At 39.2% G+C, this 22361-nt stretch overlaps 1 protein-coding gene across 8 annotated transcripts in view; it reads right to left on the bottom strand.

Moving 5' to 3' along the window:
- LOC18422270 (uncharacterized) overlaps window positions 1-15842 on the bottom strand; it is a 37046-nt gene extending 21204 nt beyond the window's left edge. For 3 of the 8 annotated variants that reach the window (XM_088865582.1, XM_088865583.1, XM_088865584.1), the window contains exons 1-5: window positions 15327-15842; window positions 13352-13442; window positions 13140-13224; window positions 12845-12929; window positions 6-75 (exon numbers count right to left, since the gene is read on the bottom strand). In XM_088865582.1, the coding sequence (XP_088721708.1) occupies window positions 6-75; window positions 12845-12929; window positions 13140-13224; window positions 13352-13442; window positions 15327-15487 (492 nt within the window). In that variant the 5' untranslated portion in view covers window positions 15488-15842. The remainder of the gene's footprint in view (window positions 1-5; window positions 76-12844; window positions 12930-13139; window positions 13225-13351; window positions 13443-15326) is intronic. The other 5 variants (XM_006826767.4, XM_088865585.1, XM_088865586.1 and 2 more) reach the window with 3 other exon arrangements.
- Window positions 15843-22361: the final 6519 nt, after the last annotated feature.

Raw genomic sequence — 22361 nt, 5'->3', positions numbered from 1 at the left:
CTTACTGGAAGTGTCTCCCAAATAGCTTCATCATTCAGGCTATCATCATCACCAGGCATCAATGCACGACACATCCTACACAACAATGATTAACAATCAACTAAGTTGGACAATAAACAGCTAATTGGCAGCAAACAGAAACCAAAAATTGTTTAATATGTTAAGACTTATTAGTGTTCAAATCTTAGTTGCACAGTGGGGTAGTGGGACAGAAGTTTCAAGATGTTCAGTTTCGGAAGCACCAAGCACTGCATGGATGGGTAGATAGATAGATGCATGCATGCATGCAACACATTGTAAAAATTGTACATAATGAGCCATACTAATTTTCTCCTTGAATAATTTACAGCCTCCCATGCCATCAAATGTGGAAAGTGAGAACTAGGGCATGTCACTCCTCGGACAAAATTCCTTCTCAATTTCGACTAGGGAGTCTCGTTCCTATGACTTTGAGAGGAGAAATGTCCCACATCTAACGGCTCGTTAGGTCATGAAATACTGTTCAAAAAACTGTAGGGGAGTACCTTGCATACCATCCAACAAAATATTAAGATGAATTGATGATGTTTTTCCTTTAATAAGTTGATAGTGAAAAATTATCTATGTATTTCTTCTCTCAAACCATCCCCCTAACCAATTTCAGAGCGTAGTTTGAGGACAAATTTCTCATATCCTTACGAGATCGTTTTTGGGGTAGCTAAAACAATATTTTCAGGCCTATTTGATCCTATTTTACTTTCATGCTATTTGCATGAGTTTTTATTTTTTGTCTTTTATATACCACTCCTTCCATTGAAAGTCAAGGACAACGGAGCAGGAGAGGGAAGCAACACCACCATTCACTTTTATATGGGAAAAGGGACCCATAGATATTAATTGGAAACGATCTTCCATGCACCTCATTTAAGTAAATAAATAAATAAAAATTCACATATCTGACTCATTATTTAAATAGAAACATCACCCTTTTAAATAACAAAAAAAGGGCTGTCTAAGGCCCCGTTTGGATGTACCCAAAATTGCAATATTTTTTAATTGCAATCCCAAAATCTTATAAAATAGATTTGACCCGTTTGGACAACCACCTAAAATTGCAATATTTTTAGATTGAAATAAAAAATTCTCCAGTATCAAGGCAAAATTTACAATAAAAAAAAAATTCAAGTCAGACTTGAATTTTTTTGGATGAAAGTGCGGCCTTCTCTCACCCGTTCAAAACGCGAGCCTTTTGCCCACCCTTTCTCTCTCCTCCCCCTCCCTGTAACCCTAAGCTCTCTAGAAACGCAAATCACAGAACCTTTGCCACCGTGAAATCGCTTGGGTTGCTCCATTGAATGACCCAGGGCTCTGAAACCCTCCATAGGGCATCAAATCTCATCATCTTGTGAGGCCGATCAGGAATCGACTGCTCCTGCAGCACCTCACCTTATCTCTGATCTTCTTCCACTGAATATAGATTTCCTTGAGCCTTTAGCCTCAGGCGGTTGGTATTAATATGGGATTAAAGGTATAATGCGGGTTTTGGGAGTAAGATTATGGTAATTGGTGGGATTGCCCATCTGAGCCAGGGTTTTGCTCTAGCTCGATTTAGAGGCGGAGTGAGAAACAACTATTGAGTCTATGACGGCCCATAGCTCTGCATCGTCTAGGCCATTGTCATTTGGAAACAGTCATGGCCACCATTGTCACCTCCACAAGTTGAGAGAGAGACGTGGCATCAATAGGTTATATCATGGTGTCCCTGTTAGAGAGAGAGAGTGTATGAATGGGTTAGAGAGAGATGGTTTCCATGTGTTAGAGAGAGAGATTGAGAATGAGCTTGAGAGGGGGAGAGAGCAAGGCTCAATATGAACTTGACTGGTTCTAATTTTATCAATGATGTTTGGTCCAGTGGTCTCAAAGCTCCATGAAATTGCAAATAGGATGGTCTCTTCCGACTATCAGAACGAGTGTTGCCATGCTTTTAGTAGCTTGAGAAGGGAATTCTTCAAAGAAAGCATTCTCAGATTAGGATTTCAGAAGCTCGGCATCGAAGATGTTCAGAAGATGGGAACCAAGATGGGGTAGAGGGTATTTTTTTTGACAAATCAATGAAATTAGACATCCAAACAGTTTACCAACATAATAAAATAAGACGAAAATGTTTTTGAATTGAGGTGGAAAAACTTGAATTTTTTTTGCTGTGAATATTTGTTTCTTTGACATCCAAACTGGGCCTAAAGTCTACACATAAAAAAGTACAAGGCTCCAAAAAGGGGTGATCGTACCTTATAGTAATGGTCTAAAACAACAATCAAGTTTAGCAATATCCATGTACGTATGCAATCATATGTATGTTTTAGAATCTTTAAAGACCACAGGCAACGCATGAGTCTCTCATGAACAATAAATTGCAATTCAAGCAACCAAATATGACAATGCTACCAGATTTACTGCATGAAAAATCAGTCTAATTTCTTAGAGAGGAAACCATGTTTCAAAAGCAGAAACAAACTTTGGCCACATAGAATCAGCAGATTGACCCAAACAGATTACAGCATCACTTAAATGAATACAGTGAAAGAGATAGCAACCAAAAGTTCTCCTGGTACTTTGGCATTAAATAATGAAGCCTGCCAACTGCACAATGCTGCTCCAATCTTGTTATGGTACTTCAAAAATTTAAGTAAATTTAAAAGATCCCATTCACATATCAACTGCCACTTCACATTTCGGCACAATGCTGCTCCAATCTTGTTATGGTACTTCAAAAAGTTCAGTAAACTTAAAAGATACTATTCAGACACCAACCACCACTTCACATTTCTTATAAGTTGTTTGCAAAATCCTCCCCTCAATGAACTCATTCCTACAGTTACTAAATGACATTTACATGATAGGGTAAGGTAACAGATGCATTCGAGTTATGGTTTTTTTCCTCATGTGTAAAGTGTAATAAATGATATTTTTCAAAATAAACTAACACGTCATACAATCAAAACTTAGTGATACAATGTGATGGAGATGTGAAGCAGAAGATCCATGCAGACAGCTAACTTGTTCTCACAGTTAATAAAAACTCATTTTTAATTAAGACAGTGTCACCAAGTGATCCAAGTCAACTCAAATCGGCTAGTTGCCATGTTTTATGTATGAAAACCTCAGGTATTCCCAAATATATGCATACAAAATGGTTTTTGTCTAATTTTATCATCTAAATGGAAGCTTTAAAGCAGTAATGAAAAGCTGGGTTTGTACTCCATCATGGACAACATTGTTTTTTTTTTTTTTTCAAGGATAGTATAGATTCCACATCATGTGGATGCTGGAAGGGGTGCACAAGCACCCTTCAACAGTTCATACTAGAAAGAAAAACACGGATGGCCACGATTTAATTTAGCAATTTTAATTTTAATTTTCTACTAATTGGATTGTCATGAACTTTGAAGGTGTTTTTCTTTTTTGAGAGAAAGTTAACATTGTATTAGTTGCTGTGCACAAGAATTTGTAAGTCCAAGTTCACCCGCTAGGGATGGATCAGTAAAAAACAGTCAGCATATCATATAAAAAAAAGGCGGCTCATAGATTCTGCCCGATTTAAAGGATTTACATGAAGCTTTCAAAAATTACAGGAGCCCTAAAATTGCCAACTAATACGCTATGTTGAAGAGCTGTGTCAAAGGTCCTGTGCAAAAAAAAGTCGACCCCGGCTTGATCTTGTACTTGCATACTAGCTCCCTCTTTCGCCAAGCAATCTGTGAAGTCGTTGGATGTCCTCCATATATGCCTCTAAGAGACGTCCATATCCCTGCAAATATGCTCAATTTCATCAAAGATAGTGGTTAGGTACCATGGCGGAGAAGTAGTCCTACTAGCCCATGAGAGAACATTTTTTGAATCTCCTTCTATGATGAGATGTAAGCCGCAAGAGCAGTTGAACTTTTTCAGGCCTTGTTGGAGATCTAAGGCTTCTGCATTATGTGCATCCTTGAAGCCAAGATGCTTTGAGAATGTAAGCAGTACGTTGCCTTGGTGATTTCTAAATGCCCCCCCAGCCCCAGCCGGGCCAGGATTCCCAAAGGAGCAACCAACGAAATTTAATTTAATGATTCATTCTGGTGGTGGTTGCCAAATGCTGGATCTTTGTGGCTGTCGCGGGCGGTGATAGAGGATTTTTTTCCATTGGGGAAAGAACAAACTCCTTGCTCTACCCGAGTAGACCTTGTGGTTCGAGGCCCAAAAAGTAACCATGGAAATAGCCTAACCATAGTCTCTCCTTTGGTTAGGAATAAAGAGAGAGTGAAGGTCTGTTATGAGCAATTGAAAATGGTTGATCTCCTCTTCTGCTAGGCTCCTCCGAAAGGATGGATTCCAGACTCTTCGTTCTCCTGATAAAACCAATTCCTCAGCCACTGTTGATTCTTTGTTAATGGTCAATGAGTAGAGAGCTGGGAACACATCCCGCAGAGGTGATGTACCTATCCATAAGTCTGACCAAAATCTCACACGGGAACCTTCTCTAGGGTGGAATCTAATGTATTTTTTGAAGTGAGACAAGGCCGAAGAAAAGGATTTCCATTCTCCTGAGACGTTATGTCTCTGGGTCTTCTCAGGCACCCAAACTCCTTCAGGAATCCTGTACTTGTTCCTTAGGACTTAAGCCCAAAGAGTCAGGCTGGGTTGCTAGACACCACCACCACTTGCCTAAGAGAGCGAGGTTATGTTTTCTGAGCACCCTGATTCCTAGACCTCCCTGGTTTTTTGGAAGACATGTTATCACATGCAACGAGATGGAATTTTGTCTTCTCAGCCTGCCTCGACCATAAAAAATTTCTCATGAGTTGGTCCAAGTGGTTAGCCACTTGAGCAGGCATATGAAAGAGCGACATGAGATAGACTGGGGAGTTTGATAAGGTGGCTTTAATCAGGGTCGACCTCCCTGCCATAGAAAGGAGTCTACCTTTCCACCTGCCAAGCTTCTGTCAACCCTATCTAGGACTTGGGACCATTGTCTTTTTTTGGGTTTTCTTAGTCCAAGAGGGAGTCCTCAATAGGTAGTAGGGACATCCTCCACTTTACATTCCCAATTTGGAATAAGCTAAGTAGTAGGGACATCCTCCACTTTACATTCCCAATTTGGAATAAGCTCTCTTATCTCTGCATTTGAAATTGCTACTCCCATCATTTTTTATTTTTCCATGTTGACTTTGAAACCTGTTGCTGCTTGAAAGCATTTGAAGAAGAGATTTAGGGTATCCACTTCACTTGAAGAAGCGTCTAAGAACACCAAAGTGTCATCCGCACACCGCAAATGGGACACTATTGGGTCGTGTCTCCTGCTCCTGAAGCCGGAGAGTAGTCCTGCTTGGAATACCCGAGAGATAGAACGATAGAAAACTTCCGCAGCAATAGCAAGCAGGAAGGGGGAGAGGGGGTCACCCTGACGAAGACCCCTAGAGGATGAGAAGAAACCTTTAGGGGTTCCATTTATTAAGATTGAGAAGTGAGGGTGTGAGTAGCACCCTCTCATCCACATACTCCAATGGTTTCGAAAGCCCATTCTGGCCATAGTCTCCTCTAGGATTGACCAATCTATGTGGTCATAAGCTTTTTCCCGATCTATGTTGAAAATGAGACCAGGCTTTTTCTCAAGGTGTCTTGTATGGATGCACTCATGAGCCACTAAAGCTCCGTCAGGGATCTGTCTTTCTTTGGTAAATGCAGTTTGGGATGAAGAAATGGAGGGGATGACTTGTTGAAGCCTTGACGCTAGGACTTTGGCAAGTATTTTGTAGATTGAGTTCAAAAGGTTGATTGGACGGACGTCCTTGATCTCCTCAACCCCTTCCACTTTGGGGACTAGGGCTAGGAATGTGGCATTTATTGCTTTATGAAGTTTTCCCCCGAAGAAATAAATGCTCAAAGAAATTTTTGAAATCAGGACAAAGAATATCCCAAAAGGCCTCAAAGGGTGCTATCGGGAGACCATCAGGACCAGGGGCTTTATCTTTCGCTAGAGCATCGATAGCTTGCTGGATCTCTACTTCAGTGAATGGTCGCTCTAACCATGTGGGTCAATCATCGGTGAGGCTCAAAAAGTAGAGGGAAGACATTCTGAGTCTAGGACCAGGAGGAGCTGTGTAAAGAGATTTGAAGAAATCTACAATGGCTTGTTAGATTTCTTCAGGTTGAGTTAAGTAGCCATTGTTGTTTTTGATCATCGAGATAGAATAGTCTCTCCTTTGACAATTGGCTATCTGATGAAAAAAGGCAGTGTTAAGGTCTCCCACTTTTAGCCACTTGACTCTTGATCTCTAGAACCAGTATATCTCTTCTTTTTTGAGGGTGGAAAGGTATTCCAGTTTTGTCTTGTTCCTGAGATCAAGGTCTGAGGCATCCAGTGGTCTAGACTCCTTGAGACGATCAATTGTTGAATGGTGTCCAGCAACGAGGATTTTTGTTGGAAGAAGTTGTTAGGGATTGACCTACTCCAAGACTTGAGAGAAGCTTTGAGGAAAGAATGTAACCCGCTCTACCCGAGACGAGTGAAGATAAGAATTCCACCAAGTTTGGATGAGAGAGTATAAGGACTCCTTTTGCAGCCAGAGGAGTTCAAATTTGAAGGGTCTTGGGCCCCTCTTAACAGCCAGTGTGTCTAGAAGAATGGGACAATGGTCCGAAATGGGTTTGGGTAGAGCCATTGCCACGGATCTCGAAAAGTGTTCTTCCCAATTCAAAGAGAAAAGGAACCAATCTAGTTTAGAGAGGGTGGGATTGGTTGCGTGGTTGGACCATGTGTACCGACTGCCTTGAAGTGGGATGTCCAAGAGTTCATTCTGGCTGATGAAATCAAAGAGGTCCCTCATTCCCTGAGAAATGGATGTTGAGGAGTATCTCTCGTGGGACCATCGGGTAATATTAAAGTCTCCTCCCAAACACCAAATAGGGTGAGGAAGGGACGCAATCAGTTCCAACTCTGACCAAAGTCTATTTTTAGAAGTTGGTGAGTTTGGACCGTAGATTGCCATGAGTTTCCATGGTAGCCCATCTGAGGTGCTAGTTAAGAGAACAGTGACAGAAAAATCCCCAATGTGGGAGAGTTCAAAATGTGGTTTGAGGGGTTCCAAACAATCCAAATGCCTCTTGAGGCCCCATTCGCCGCTAGGGAGACCCACTGGCTACGTCTTCTACCCCATACCTGGCGAATGAGTTGGAGGTCAGGCTCAGGTTGTTTGGTTTCAATGACTACCAGTACAACAGGAGAGTGTTTAGATGTTAGGTCCTTGACCGCTTCCTTCTTGAAAGGTTGTCCCAGACATCTAACATTCCAAACCAGCAACTTCATTTTTCAAGACTTCACGAAGAGGAGGTGGCCAGTCTAGGGGACCTCCTCAGAGAAGTTGAGTTGGAATTAGGGAAGAGGCTATCTGCAGGCTCTCCCTCAAAAGGAATTGAGGTGAAAAGATTGCAAAGCTCTCTCTGACCTTTGAAACTCAGCTGCATCCTGCTCTGAGCGTCGGCTGTTAAAAATCTGTGAGCCAGTCCTTTGAGTCCTTCATATTCGAAACCCATTACTCTATACATTTCAATCATCCTCTCCTCATCCCTGTTTGTCCCATCACCGTCGGCCTCCTCTGTTGCTTCGAAGGCCAGAGGGGGAGAGATGGGAGTTGCAGGAGTCTCAGGGGGCTTTGTTTCTTGCTCCCCTGGGGGAGAATTTGAGGGGTAGAGATCATGAGGTAATGTGGGGAGGGGCTGAAGAGATTGTGAAGGTTGAAACTGGTTAGGGTTTCTGTTAGGGATGGCAGGAATTTGAGGGGGAGAAACAAGGGGTGCTGAGGTATCAAGAGGAGAGGGGAGAGCGAAGGAAGGGGTCCCGTAATAGAAGGAGGGGAGGTAGGTAATGTAATGATAGGTCTGAATAAAGGAAAAAGAGGAGAACACAAGAGTGGAAGAGAGCCAAGCCACATGGAGGGTATGCACACCGTGAACTTGTACAAGGTGAAGGGTGAACGTAAGGTGAGGGGCCAGCAAGTTGGCGATGGACGTAGGATGAGGAGGGGGATGGTCCATGGTATGTACAACGACTAAGCCCAAAGGAGTAGGGTCACTATTTGTTGTCTAGTTGAGGACAAGGCTAACGGGGGAGGAACTTCCTGTGGTAGGTTTGAGGGCTGCTACTAGGGTAAGGGGAAAGAAATACAGGGAGAAAGGAATGGAAGAGGGGCAAGGGAGCGTAGGCAGGGACGGGGGAGGCAAAGGTTTTAGGGCCACCGACAAAGAGAGGTCGTTTGGGCTTGGGAGGGTTGAAAAGGTAATAGCAAGGGGCAAAGACGAAGGGTGGGAAAGAGGGCAGTAAGACTGGACAGCCTGAGGTTCAGTGATAGTGGGGCAGGGGGAACTCGAAAAGTCACCGTCAACAGGAGGGGGAGAGAAGGGGGGAACATGGGGGTTTGACACGTTCTCAGGGGTAGGAGAGAAAGATGGAGCGATGAAGATAGGAAAAGACCCAACAAAGGGCGGCTGAGTGTCCTTTCCATCAGGGGGTTGGACTGCAGAAAGACGTCTAAGTCAGTCTGTGACGGGGAGGTGAGGGGGTTTGAAGGAAGCTGGGGCAGCTGGGTGGGAGGCAGGGGCGGTAAAGTAAGCGGGTTGGCAGCTGTCGCAGAAGAAAGAGAAGGGGAGGAGGACCGGGACAGATGGAGGGAGGATGAAGGCGGCGAGGGCTGCCTGAGAAATGAGTAGGCAGGCTCGAGGGGGCACAAAGGAGATGGATGGACAGACAGAGCCACGTGGTGAGTAGGTGGAGGCTATGCACACTGCTCAAGGGGAGAGTTGGCAGGCTTAATGGGACACATGGAGAGAGGAGCCGGAAGGAGTACAAGGAGAAAATAATGGCAAGGTTTGAAAAGTGGAGTCGATGGGGGAGGGAGGTAAGGCAGACTAAGAAGATGGACCGGGTCTGTCCAAACTGCCCGAAGAGGGAGGGGAAGGTGAGGCGTCGACCCAAACCTCTTTACCGGGCCGTTTAGTAGGGGAGGAAAGGACAGCTAGAGAAGGCTTGGTTCCGTCTCTAGTACGAGGTTCGGGTCAATGAGTCGCTGCGAGGTCAGAGGCTTGGAGAGGGTAGGATGCTGAACACGTGGGCGTCAGCTAAGCTTCGTCCTTGCGTGTTGATCTCAAAAACTCCCGAACTCTGGGCTGGGTGGGGCGGACGCCGACGACGCCTTTTGTGGTGCCGTTTTTCCCAGATCACTTCAGTCCAAGGCTGAGAAAAATTTTCCCGTGGTTGCGCAGGGGCAGGCATTGGGAGAAAATGAGCTGAGAGGGGAGAGGCTTGCTCCCACGAAATACAGACTGGGTAGTAGAGGTCTTCCACCTCTAACCAGATGGTATTTGGAATCTTACTTGTGTCTAAGACCTCCAGGAGAAGTCAAATCGAACCCAGCGGTAAGGTTTCAAGGGAGATCCAATGAATAGAGATCAGCGTGCCACAGGCTGCTACCACTCTCCGAAAGGTCTCAGGAGACCAAGCATGAAGGGCGGTGTGTTGTAGGGTTAGCCAAACTCTTTGTTTCTTGAAGGAGCCCTCTTTTGGTGACCAAGGCAGAAGTGTGCACGATGCCCCTTTGAATGATAGATTTTTTCCTCCCTGTAAGGCATGACAGGTTGCGGCTGATGAAGGAAAGGAGAAGAGGAAATCTCCACTTAGCAGACGTCTGCAAGTAAGTTTGGGCTCCTTCAAAGTGTTTTTTAGCCCAGCTTTCAATTCCACGTTGGTCATCACGTACAGGTTTGAAGCTCCCTACTAGAGATGCCAGAAGCTTAGATTTGCTAGCCAAAGCCTCCTCAGGATGGGAAGGGACAAAGAAAGAGAGAAAAGGAGAAGATGAGGGGGGAGAGAACCCTGTAGAGTGCGACTGGGTTAAGGGGGAGGCTGAGTGGGAGAGATTAACCAAAGGCACTTCACTACTCCCAAGGCTTCTTTGCGGCCTTGCAAAACCCTGTGCGTAAGTATTTTCTTGAAGAGTTTTAGCGAATGGGTTTGGCTTGGAGGTTAAAGAAGAAGGGGAAAGTTTGGGGTGAGGAGAGAGATGATGCCCAAAGCGAAAAAGCCTGTGAGGGGGGTGAGTTTTAGGGTACAGATTGTAAATGTCCTTCCAACTCAGAGGATGGGAGCGCTGGAGACCTGCCATTCCTCTCTTCACCCGCTCTATTAACTTTGAAGGTGTTTATGCCACACTTAGGCTTACCTAAAACATATCATCATTCATCACCATTATCAATGTTCAAGAAGTCGAATGCGGCAGCCTAGGCGGTTTGGGGCCTGGCAGCCCGCCCAGCTATGTTCAATGTAAAAATATCCCAAAACAAAATCAAAAAAGAAAAATATAAAACCTCAAAAAAAAAAAAAAAAGAGCAAAAAAACATATAAAAATATCAAAAAAAGAAAACAAAAAATTACAAAATATAAAAAAAAATGTAAAATTATCAAAAAATAAAAATAAAAAAATAACACATTATTAGAACATCACACATTTTACAAAACAAAATATCAACCCTGATTCAAATTTCGTATAGCACTAAGCTTTTCAAAACAAATTCAATATAGGTCTAAACCACGAAATATTCACAAAACATTTGCAATATTTCAACTACAAACATGGAAAAAATATCATAAAAGAAAAAAAAATAAAAAGTAGAAGAATATCAAATGATTTAGATCATAATACATTATACCAAAAAAATACAAAACCTTAATTAAAATATTGCTATCCACCAATCTTTTAAAAAATAAAACAGATATCGACCCACACAAGTGATCTTTAGTCGCCAAAAGTTCTCTTATGTGACCACTCCAAGCTCCAAAAACTATCTCGAAGTATTCCTTTTGTTTTAGTAAGAAATTAAAAAAGTTGAAATTTTCACGATCTTGCGGAAATCTTTTCAAATCCCAAGTTTTTTTAGAGTTTTTCTCTTGAGTATGCACAAGATGGTTTTCTAGGACTAGAATGTCCCCCCAAACCCTTTTCCCCTCTTTTTAAGGGGGAAAATCTTGAAAATGGCCCTAGCTGAGGGCATTTTTCTGCCCTCGGTAAACGCCCTCAGCAAACGCCCTCAGCCTCCCTATCACGGGGCGCCGCCTAGGCACCCACCTTAGGGTGAGCACATAGGTGGGTTAGGCGCCACCTAGGCAGGAACCTATATCCATGGTGCCTAGGTGCCGCCTAGCCATTTTGGCTTCACGACCGCCAAGGTGGCCAGGCAGCCGAATTTTCGAACTAGTCATCATCATCTGAGCCTTATCCCAACTATTTGGGGTCAACTACACAAACCCTATTTCGCATTTTGTTGTATCAAGGGCCATACCCTCAATTAGGTCATAAGTCCTCATATTTTTTCTCACTACTTCTACCTTTCCCTTGCCCTTCTAAAGCCTCTACTTGAACCAGACTACCTAAGTCTAGTTTCCCTTATTTTATCGCCTATTGGAGCGACCTCTGAGTTCCCTCGAATGTATTGATTCTAAATTGTATCCTTCTTTATCTTGCCACTCATCCATCTCAACAACACGTATTCTATGGATATGTTGTTCTTGACCACCTAACATTGCGTCCCACAAAGCATGGTTGGGACAGTCGTCCTATAGAATTGCCCCTTCAGTTTCATTGGTATTCAACAATCATATAAAAGAAAAATAAATTGATCAAAATGACCAAAATGACTTGTAAAAAATATATATACAAACAATTAACTTATAAAATATAAATTGACCAATGTCACTGAATCATTAAGAGGTATTTTGGCCATTTTATTTTTTGCATATTATTATTTTATACTTTTTTAGGTGGAGGCCCCAAATTTCAAGTTAATCCAAATTGTAGAAAAAAATTTAAAAATAATGCATTATAATTATGACTATCTATTTCCTTTTATTTTAATCTATAACGTTGAGGAGGGTGCTTGTGCACCCTTCCAGCATCCATATCATGTGGATGCTATACTATTCCCTTTTTCACGCCGCTTCACAAAAATATTAAAAAATTGGCCCAAGTTTTTGCAAGTCAACTGTTCAACTTGATGAGTCAACTCAGTTTTGGCAGCGACCAAATTGATTACCGAGTTGGAATTATTGAACATTTTTTGTTTATATAAAGAAACAAACTCATCCCTTTTGCAATAGATAGAGGGGCAATGGTATAACTCAACTTCAAAAAAACTACATATTAATTTAAGCCAGAAACACAAGGATTCACAGTTTTGCCAACAAATTAGAGAAAGACTATCATCCAATAATAGAGTGAAACAACAATGCAAGCTTAGGCTTCCCACCAAGTCCATCTGTGAAGGACATAGAAATCTACAATAAGAACAAGATTATTTCTCTGGAAGATTTAGCTCAGACAAACTATGTACTTGCCATCAAATTTGAATCCAATTTATGAGAAGCCCCTAGATACGATTCACATTCATCTACGATATCTACATTTCACCCATTTATTCATCTACAATATCTACATTTCACCCATTTACTCGGTGGATGCCAAATACAGGCAAATGGTAAAGTTTACCGCATATTAATGATTTTACCATGCACAAACAATGCAGCTTCCCATCCCAACTCCTATTCTAACAAATTTTCGATAAATAAATTTACATAATTTATTTTATAAATAATATAGTTTTTCAATGTTTATGTAAAATTGTCATGAATTCTCAAGTGTATTCTATTTCACATTACATTAACTACCATTCACATCAATAGGTCCAAGATTCTAGCTAAGAGGTCCACCAAGGAGAACTTTACAAGTCAGTACATTACAGAACAACAAATTGTCTTTTTCAATAAAAGTAGAGAGGATACCTGAAGTTGTCAACTAGGATGATGACTTCAAACAACAGCAAAGGAAGAAAGACAATCTTCAAGTTTATGACTGCATAGCTATGAACTGCCAAGGAAATAATGACAATTGAGAGAGAGGTGTGTGAAAGACATTGAAGTTCAAGGGGGGAGGGGGGGGAACTAAATCATCAATAGTCAATTACGCAATATTATAGATCTCAAATACATGTAAAAGCGTTGGACTACATAACGAAAACCTCAAAACTTAAACTGGCTCAAATATAATTTCATGCGATAACATAAACAGGGGGAATACCATTGAGGCTCTCAAGATACATGCACAGCAGCAGCTCAAATGCAACAAGAAGTGGGGTGGCCACTACCGCATGGCAAGGTGCCCACTGTCCAGGAAAGATAAAATAAAATGCGTTTAACATTACATCAACATTACAAAACAATTCTTAATAATGCACACCACCTGGTGGAACTGAGATGTCAACAGTACTAAAAGAAAAAAATTTATCTTACATGACGATCATGGGGTAGAGACGGAGCGGGCAAAGAGAATCTTCCTCGGGCAACCATCACGTGGAATGACCAAAGAGGAAGGAAAATAATCCTACAAAATTTCAAATTCACTATACAAATTATAGATAGCCTCATATAAGAGCATCATTTAATTAACAGCCACTTAACAATTATAACTGCTCTAAAAAATAACTGAATTACCCCTTTGAAAATTACGCACTCAAACTTTGAATAAGTAATGAAAACACATCTAATATCTAGGACACAACAAAGTTCAATGGCTCAGAAAAGCTAATATAGCATATCAACTACTCCCGATGTGTTTCTTAATCTATAACAAGACATGCAATAGAATTACATATTTGAGTTCCTTACAGTCACACATGCATAAAATGCTTGGAAAATGTTCTTATCCATAAGCATGCATTCATATGTGCATATGGGTGAGGTTCGTATACAAGTAAGGCGCACCTCTAAATTTTGCCAAAAGATGTAGTTCCGGTGTCAGAAATCTTACAATGGCTTGAAAATCTATGTTCAACCCTAATTATAAAATTTAAAATTCTAGAAACGGTATAAATAAAGGAGATTTATGAACACTTGAAAATCTTGGAAATAGACGGTCCAGTTAATTTGTTACAAGATGCACTATTTTAGAACTTGAAATCCTTTTTTTCTCTATATCTATACATCTCGAGGTCAAGATGATCAATCGGAAAGTTTTCCAACTTCTGAAAGCTCTTGTTTATTGGATTTTTGAGGTGCACTTTGCTTCTGGTTGCAACCTTATATAAACTTTCTTCCTTGCATGTACACATAATAGAACCCACACAAAGGCTTTTGAATGTAGGCACAAACAACAATGTGGGTAAGTAATGCACTTTGACATGAGGACGACGTTGGCAGGTGCATGTTATCAAGGTTACTTATTGATGAAATAAAAAGGTAACAAAAGATAAGGTTATTGAGGGGGAAGATTGGAACTGTCAAGTGTGCCTCAATAGATGTTTGGGGACAGCATAACTAGATTGAATTGATGATAACTAGACAAAGAATACACCTATGCAAAATAGGCTAGGGATTGAATATGACCCAATCAGGTAATGTATTTGTGCAAGGAGTGGCCAGACCCTTTCTAATCCAATTTAAAACATAGTCAGCTATCCAAAATAGTTCAAACTCTCTTTCGAATGGGTTGAGCTTATACCTTGTGTTCTAAATCCTATTCAATAAAATCAAACATGTGAAATCAAACTATTGTTTTTAGAGTGCTTGGATGAATTTTCATAGATTGAGAAGGTAGAACCCTAGTTAGGCCAGTAAAAAGATGCATGGCATGGCATCAAATAGAGGAAACTATGTTTCACTAACAATGTCACAAAAATCTGCTTCCAAATGATTACCACCATAAATTCAGCTTCTAGGACTTACTCTTGTTTAAGCTTCTAAGCTAATATTAGCCACAACAGCCTAATTTAATAGTCATTAAGAATTCCATGATAGAATAAGCAGATCAATCAAGCAGCCGCACTAAAGCGAACAAGACTAGACTCATCCAATCTTAAGCTGACACCCCGCTATTAAAGAGCACCAATTATCACCAAACAAAAATCCTAATCCATCAAGTCAAACCATCCTCCTGAAACTCAACTAGGGCATCTTCCAAGAGGAGTATATCAATAATCGCATAAACCGATATAAGTAGAGATTGTCATTAAAAAACAATTTGTAGTTCACAAAAAAAAAACCAAAAAAAAAAACAGCTTTTTTTACAAGACCTAAACCCTATTTCCAATCCACATCAATATCAGAATTACAACTTGAATCCAGCTCGAGCGTGTCTCAAAGATTATTCTCAACACAAGTTCCCAAACAAGTTATAAGCTCCCAAGCAAGTTATGCCATATAAAATTGGGCTAACAGTAATTAAATGACGATATAGAAATGGAAAGAGTGAGAGAGGTCGATTTCTTACCTCCGAAGCCCAACATGAATGATGTGAGTGAGCGAGTTAGGGAGAGAGGGAGTTAGATCGACATAGACACAATTAGAGAGAGAAGACAGAGAGGAAAAAGAATTAGAGAGGGAAGGGGGGATAATTAGAGAGAAAGACAGGAATATAATGCTTACCACCATGAATAGAAGAAGACATGGTCGAGCTTGAGGACGAGGAGAATGGTAAAAGAGAGGAGTGAGCCATGGGCGGCGAGCGCCTGAGCAGACTTGGCAACACTGGTCCAGCTCATGGCACGGCGACGAAGCATCGTCTCAAAACCCTAACCTAAGGAACGCTCTCTCTCGCCCTTTCTCTCTATCTATATAAATAACTGCCATTAACAGTCAGAAAACAAAGAAAGAAGACCAACGCTTTTCAAATGAAGAGGCATTGAGCTTCTTCTTGCTTAATTTTAACAAAAGTGGTAAATTGTCACAGGAAAGAATCAGGAAGTAGTGGTGTTTTCAGTGGGCGCCATGCGAACTTCTTTAACCCAGGAATGGAAAAGACCCGAGAAAATGATAAAAAAGAAAGAGCGGATGGAAAAATAAATAAAAAAATTAGGGAAATGAAGAGAGAGAAAATGCTTTCGGTCCTTCCACGCCAAAGCACGGTACTCATTGGATTCCTTTAATGAAGAGAGAGAAAATTCGTGATGTCTACGAATGCCTTAAACTTCTAGCGAATTTACGAGACTACCTATAATTTGGGTTATACTTACAAGTGCGGCTTGGGATGGCTGGAGGCCTGTTAATGGCCCGAGCTTTAGGCAAAAGATTAGTGATTTAAAAAATGTTGAGTCGTCACATAATCATGCCGTCCGACTTGAGAATTGGTCATCGTGTAAGAAATCGGTCAGGTGTAGAAGATAATCACCAATTCACTATAATAAAATGACATTTTGCCATAATAAAAATATCGTTTTGTTAGAGGAAAAACATCAATTCACCTATCCAAACTGGTTCTTGACCTGTTCACTGTTTTTATACATTTTTTTTCACCAGTTCACTATTTTTTTTGTACAATAAAACAACAATTTGGACCGTTGATTCATTGGTCCATATCAATTTTTTAGATGCCCCCATTTTAGTCGCCAATCCATTTTTTAAATTACTAGGCAAGATAGTCCCAACCATAATCCACATATGACGGCCTAGGCCAACCTCACCTTCAAACTAGAATGGCTTGAATTTTGGGCTACATTTTATGATCCAAGCCTTAATTTTCCAAAGTTGGGCCAACTAGCCATTGCCACTAGCCGGTTCTTTTTCATATAAAAGCAAAAGAGGGTAAGTAAATAAATAGCAAAACTTTTAAGGGCAAAATTTCGAAGTCCTTTACAAAAGTTTAAGATTAGAGAAAACAAAGAAAGCGGTAGATTATAATATTCTCTTGTTTAAACAAGCAGGATAGCTTTAAAAGTTTAAATACATGTATCAAGGGGTAATTTGGTAATATTTTCGTTCATATTTAAGACTCCGCCAAAATTATCCAAACACGTACATGTTTTGAAAAAGACGCCTCCGCGTCTCCGGCTTTGGAAATGGAGAACATATCTTTCTCATATTATAATATTTTATTGGATTAGCTTTCTATAAGACTTAAGCTTTACAAAAATAAAATAAAGCCCCACTTCAGATCCTCATCCAAAAGTATGGGTGCCTTTCAAAATTTATAATGGTGTATAATTTTGAGTATGGGTGCCTATCAAATTTTATCTTGGTATATAATTTTGATGTAAGATGTTTTCAAAATCATCTCAAAATCTATTTTTATATCTAATTATAAAATTTAAAATTTTAAAAATGGTTAAAATCAAGTAGATCTATAAATATATGAAAACCTTAAAAATGGATGGTGTAGATAATATGTTGTAAAATGTACTATTTCTGAGACTTAAAATCTTTTTATTTTTCATGGTCATACATCTCAATGTCGAGATGATTAATCAAAGAGTTTTTTAACATTAAAACTACCTTTTCCGGTGGATTTTAAGTGCATCCGCAGTTCTACATTATAAGGTTGCATCCTTATATAAACATTGTCCAAAAAGTATTTTTAGCGATACAAATCTTTATGATGCTCTAAAATCAATTTCCAACACCGACACTGAAATTTGAAATTAAAAAAATTGTGCAGGTCTTGTGGATCTATAAACACTTATTTTCAAGATGAAATTGATGGTCTAGATAATTTGTTACAAAAACCATATAATTAGAGGTTGAAATCTTTCTTTTTTTTTATAACAATAATCGAGATGATTGATATAAAGTTTTCTAATGCGTGAATTGCAATTTTTTATACGTTATACAGTGAGGCTTTACTTATTTTGATACGGCTACATCCCTATCAATCTATTCCCCTATTTTATGGCCATTGTTATAATTAGTTTTTTACCATTATTCTTAATTTGTTAGTATTGGATAGTGGAACAGTTGGCCTCCTTTATTTAAGGGATGGTTTGGATCTTGTTTGACATTTAGTATTCTACAACTTTCACTGTGCACTTATTTGGTGTTGTTAGAAGCATTAAAAATTAAAAGTTCATCCTCCTCTATTCGTGTCATCCAAACAATAAACATGTACAGTCGGCAAGTGGCACGTGCGTTGCTCGACGCTCATAGCGAGAGGTTGGATGCTTGTGATATTTAGTTCAAAAATATTTTTTTTATAGTATTTTAATTATTAAAATAGTACTTTATTTTCATTTTATTATTTATTTTCAGCTTTAAATGAAAAAGAATATTATATAAGATTGCAACCTTAAAATGTAGAATTACATATGCACCTCAAAAATCTATCGAAAATGTTGTTTTAACATTGAAAAACCCTCTAATTGATCATCTCGGCCAATGATTTAAAAAATGGATCGGTGCCCCGAACCGGATACCTCAAAAACCTATCTAGATCTGTGAATCGGTGATTCGGATCGAGAATCGGCCGAATCAATCGGATTCAGCCTTAAAAAATCCAAAAAAATTATCAAAAACCATTATAAATATTGTTTTTTAGGAATACAATACGAAATTGGGGTACTACATTAATAACTTTCATTTTTTTGCATCAATATGCGAATATTGAGATGTTCTTTCCCTGTATGAACTATTGTTAACCTTTAAATTTACATCACACAAAATGAGAAGCATAGAATTATCATAGATGAAGTATATAATCATATATGTACTACAACCAATTCGTGAAATATGACCCAGTACCAAAATGAAATATGAAGCTGCCAAAGTTCGTTGTCAATAAATTAGCAACTATTCAATTTCATCATATATGATTATTAAAGCAGTAACATAAGCATAATCAAATCAATAGCAAAATTCACATGTCCAAGCAGAAGTTTACCCAAAACACAATTAGTTGACTAGATGTCAATCGCCGAGGTGTACTTAGTGGCTCTAAATATCAGTTCCAGAGCTCTATAATATCTAGAACAAATATAGATTGGAGATAAGATGGTTTGATGAAGAAGTGGTTAGGGATCTCATTAGAGCAACCTGGAAAAATACTATCACCTATGGTCCTTTAGATTTTAAATTACACAAAAAATTGCTTAATATTAAGCATAAGTTGATTGGATGGAAGAAGCAAAATAGGTACCAGTTAAGAGCCAAAATTGATAGTGTGTTGGAAGAAATTAAGGGGATTGATCAAGCTATGCAAAGTAAAAGGGTGATTTCTGAGGTGTTCTATCTAAGATCGAAAAGTTTAATTCCCTTAATAAACTCCGTAGGGTTGATGAAGTTTACTGGAGGCAGATGTCGCGAGTAAAATGGCTCAAGAAAGGTGATTTGAACACTACGTTCTTTCATGATATTACTAGTGCTCGTAGGAGGTAGACTGGCATATCTGGTTTATCTATCCAAGGAGTTGAGCAGGATGATGGTGATGACCGGGCTATCATTGAACACTTCCATAACGCTTTCACCTCGGAAGTATATTTTACCCCCATAATAGATCATAATCCATTTAAAGTCGTCTTTGTGGACTTGGCTGCTCAGTTAAAGGTGGATGTGTCAATGGAGGAGTTTAAGGTTGTAGTTTTTTCTTCAGCAGGGGATAAGGCATCAGGGCCTGATGGCTTCCTTATGTGTTTTTTTCATAGATTTTGGTTTATGCTCTCTAGGGAATTATTGGGAATGGTATGCAACTTTCTGATAAGAGGGGAATTGTTTAAGGGGGCAAACTCAACTTTTATTGCTTTAATCCTTAAAAAATATGTTATTGTAGAACTCTTTGATATAAGGCATATCAGCTTGTTGACTAGCTTGTATAAAATTATTGCTAAGATTTTGGCGATAAGGCTTAAGAAGGTGTCAAATTTTGTAATTTCAGGAACTCAAGCAGCCTTTATCAAAAACAGATTTGATAACTGATAGTGTGTTTGTGGCTCAAAATGTATCCATTCAAGAGTTGAAAGTAAAAAACCAGGTGTGGTGATCAAATTGGATATGAAAAATACCTATGACAGGGTTGAGTGGAGCATTCATTTAGAAGATTTGAATAGGATGGGTTTTGGGGTGAAATGGCGTAACTGGATTTATGGTTGTTTATCCTCTGCGTATTTCTCGGTGCTTTATTAATGGTTGCCCAAAAGAAATTTTCAAAGCCTCTAGAGGTCTCCATCAAGGAGACTCTTTATAACCATTTCTTTTCACAATCTATGCAGAGTATTTTAGTCTTATGATTAATAATGTGGTGAATAGAAGTAACTTTTCGAGCTTTCCTATTGGTCAGTATGGACCTATTATTTCTCATCTCTAGTATGCTGATGACACATTGATATTTATTGAGGCAAAGAAGAAGTGTATTGAAAATATTGGCAGATTTTTGAAGCGTTGTGAATTGACTGTAGGATTAAAAATTAATCTTACAAAAACATCTTTGGTTGGGGCTAATTGTAGTGAGGATATGGTTGAGGAGTTGGCTTTGACTCTTAGATGTAAAGTTGATACCTTTCCCATTACTTATCTAGGGCTGCCAATTTTTTATGCAAGACTTCATATTTCAGTTTGGGATAAAGTAATTCAGCGTGCTCAAGTGAAACTAGATTTATAAAAGCCGAAGTGTCTGTCTCTTGGAGGAAGAGTGACCTTGTTGAGATCCTGCATGACAAATTTACCTATTTATCAATTGTCCCTTTTGAAAATACCATCGGGTGTAGAAGAAGTGCATCTAGGTTTATTTATTGGAGAGATATCTTTTTATGTCAAGCTTATCTTCATAGATATCCAATGATGTGTGGGGAGTAGATCTCAAGTTTCCTTTTGGCATAAAAAGTGGATAGGTAACTGTCCACTGAATATATCATTCCCTGATTTAGTTGCTAAAGTTTCTAATCCTAAAGTCTTGATAACTGACACTTACGAATTAGTAGGGGAGCAAGTGGTATGGAATATTTAGTTTCCATATGACAAAATTCAAGAGAACATGCTGGTGCAATTTACATTACTGTTATCGCAGCTTCATGAAGCAGTTATTTCTTGTAGTATTGCAAATGAGATGGTATAAACATGATGGATTGTTTTCGGTGAAAGCGATGTATTCCCTACCATTCCATGATCACCACAGATGGTCTTTGCCACATATTGCACAAGTATGGAAGTGGTCGATAACCTATAAACTTCAATACGTTATTTAGTTGGCTGGGCAAAATAAGATTTTGATTATAGATAATCTTATTAAGAGAGGTAAGGTCTTACCCAATGTTTGCTTGATGTGCAAATAAGATGGTGAATATGTTTCACATCTTTTGGTACATTGTTGCTTTGCTTCGAAAATTTGGGAATTCTTTCTAAATATGTTAGGACTCAAGGTGGGTTGACCTTAGGATATGCTTGCTATTATATCACAACTAGCCTTTTCGACCTTATTGAAGTTGGGGTTTATCTTGTGGTAAATAATTAGAGGGGGTAGTGTGTTGGGAGATATGGAAAGAGCGTAATCGACGCACCTTTGAAGGGATTGTACTTTCCTTTGATTGTATCCTTTAGTACATAATCCATATCACTTGGACCTAGTTTTTTGTCACTAAAGAAGGTAGGGGTATCACTGAGATTGATGTAACGTTAAACTTAATGAACATTGCTTTCTCTAATATAGTAAGGACAAGGCCTGTAGGTCGGTGGTTACCTCCTATTCAAGGGTGCTTAAAGTTAAACTTTGATGGTAATTCCCTTGGTAATCCAGGCGAAGGAGGTATTAGAGGAGTAGTACGGAATTAGAGTGGGTCAATTATTATCACTTATGCAGGATTTATTAGTTATGCAACTGCCAATCTTGCGAAATTCACAGCTTTGCTCAAAGGACTGTTGTACATTAAGTATATGAATTTGGGGAATTTCATCATAGTGGAAGGGGATTCTTTAAACGTGATAAGGTGGTGTAAGGAGCAAAGAGTTCATTGGATGCTTCGGTCAATTTGGGGACATGTGATGGATTTGGCGGAGATGCTCTCGATATCTTTCCATCATGTGTATAGGGAGATCAATAGTATTGCCAATGGTTTAGCCATAAGAGGTGCTTCGTTTGAGTCTCTTTCTATCTTGAATGATGCAATTATGGTCTAAAATTTAGCAATAAAACTTGATAACTTTGGTAAAAAAAAAATTGATATATTTAGCTCCCCCTTCACCTGTCAATCAGAATATTTAAATCATCAAAACCAGAAACATGAATTTTTGTAGTTATAAGGAAATTTGATTATGCAGGAAGCAAAACCCCCTCAAAACTTGTACACTTCCAAAGTCACAGAGCTTGAGCTAGTATGTATGAGGGTTGACCTGTAAACAGAAATGTCACTAAGCGAGATAGATAAACTGTGATAAAGTAGAAAAGTAAAAATATCAACATTGTAAAAATAAATGAACAAATCAATAATAAAAATAATAAAACAACAAACTCTTAAAGATTATATACATATGCAATTCAAACAAATTTTACTTGACAAGTAAAGGTGGAAGCAAAGGATTTATTTTAAAAACAAAAAAACTATGTGCATGCAAA

This window comes from Amborella trichopoda, chromosome 4 (assembly GCF_054954075.1).
Source record: "Amborella trichopoda isolate Santa Cruz 75 chromosome 4, AtrichopodaSantaCruz75HAP2 v2.0, whole genome shotgun sequence".
NCBI lineage: Eukaryota > Viridiplantae > Streptophyta > Magnoliopsida > Amborellales > Amborellaceae > Amborella > Amborella trichopoda.
The sequence above is the reverse complement of the archived record's forward strand: the minus strand, read 5'-3'. Positions and strand labels throughout refer to the sequence as shown.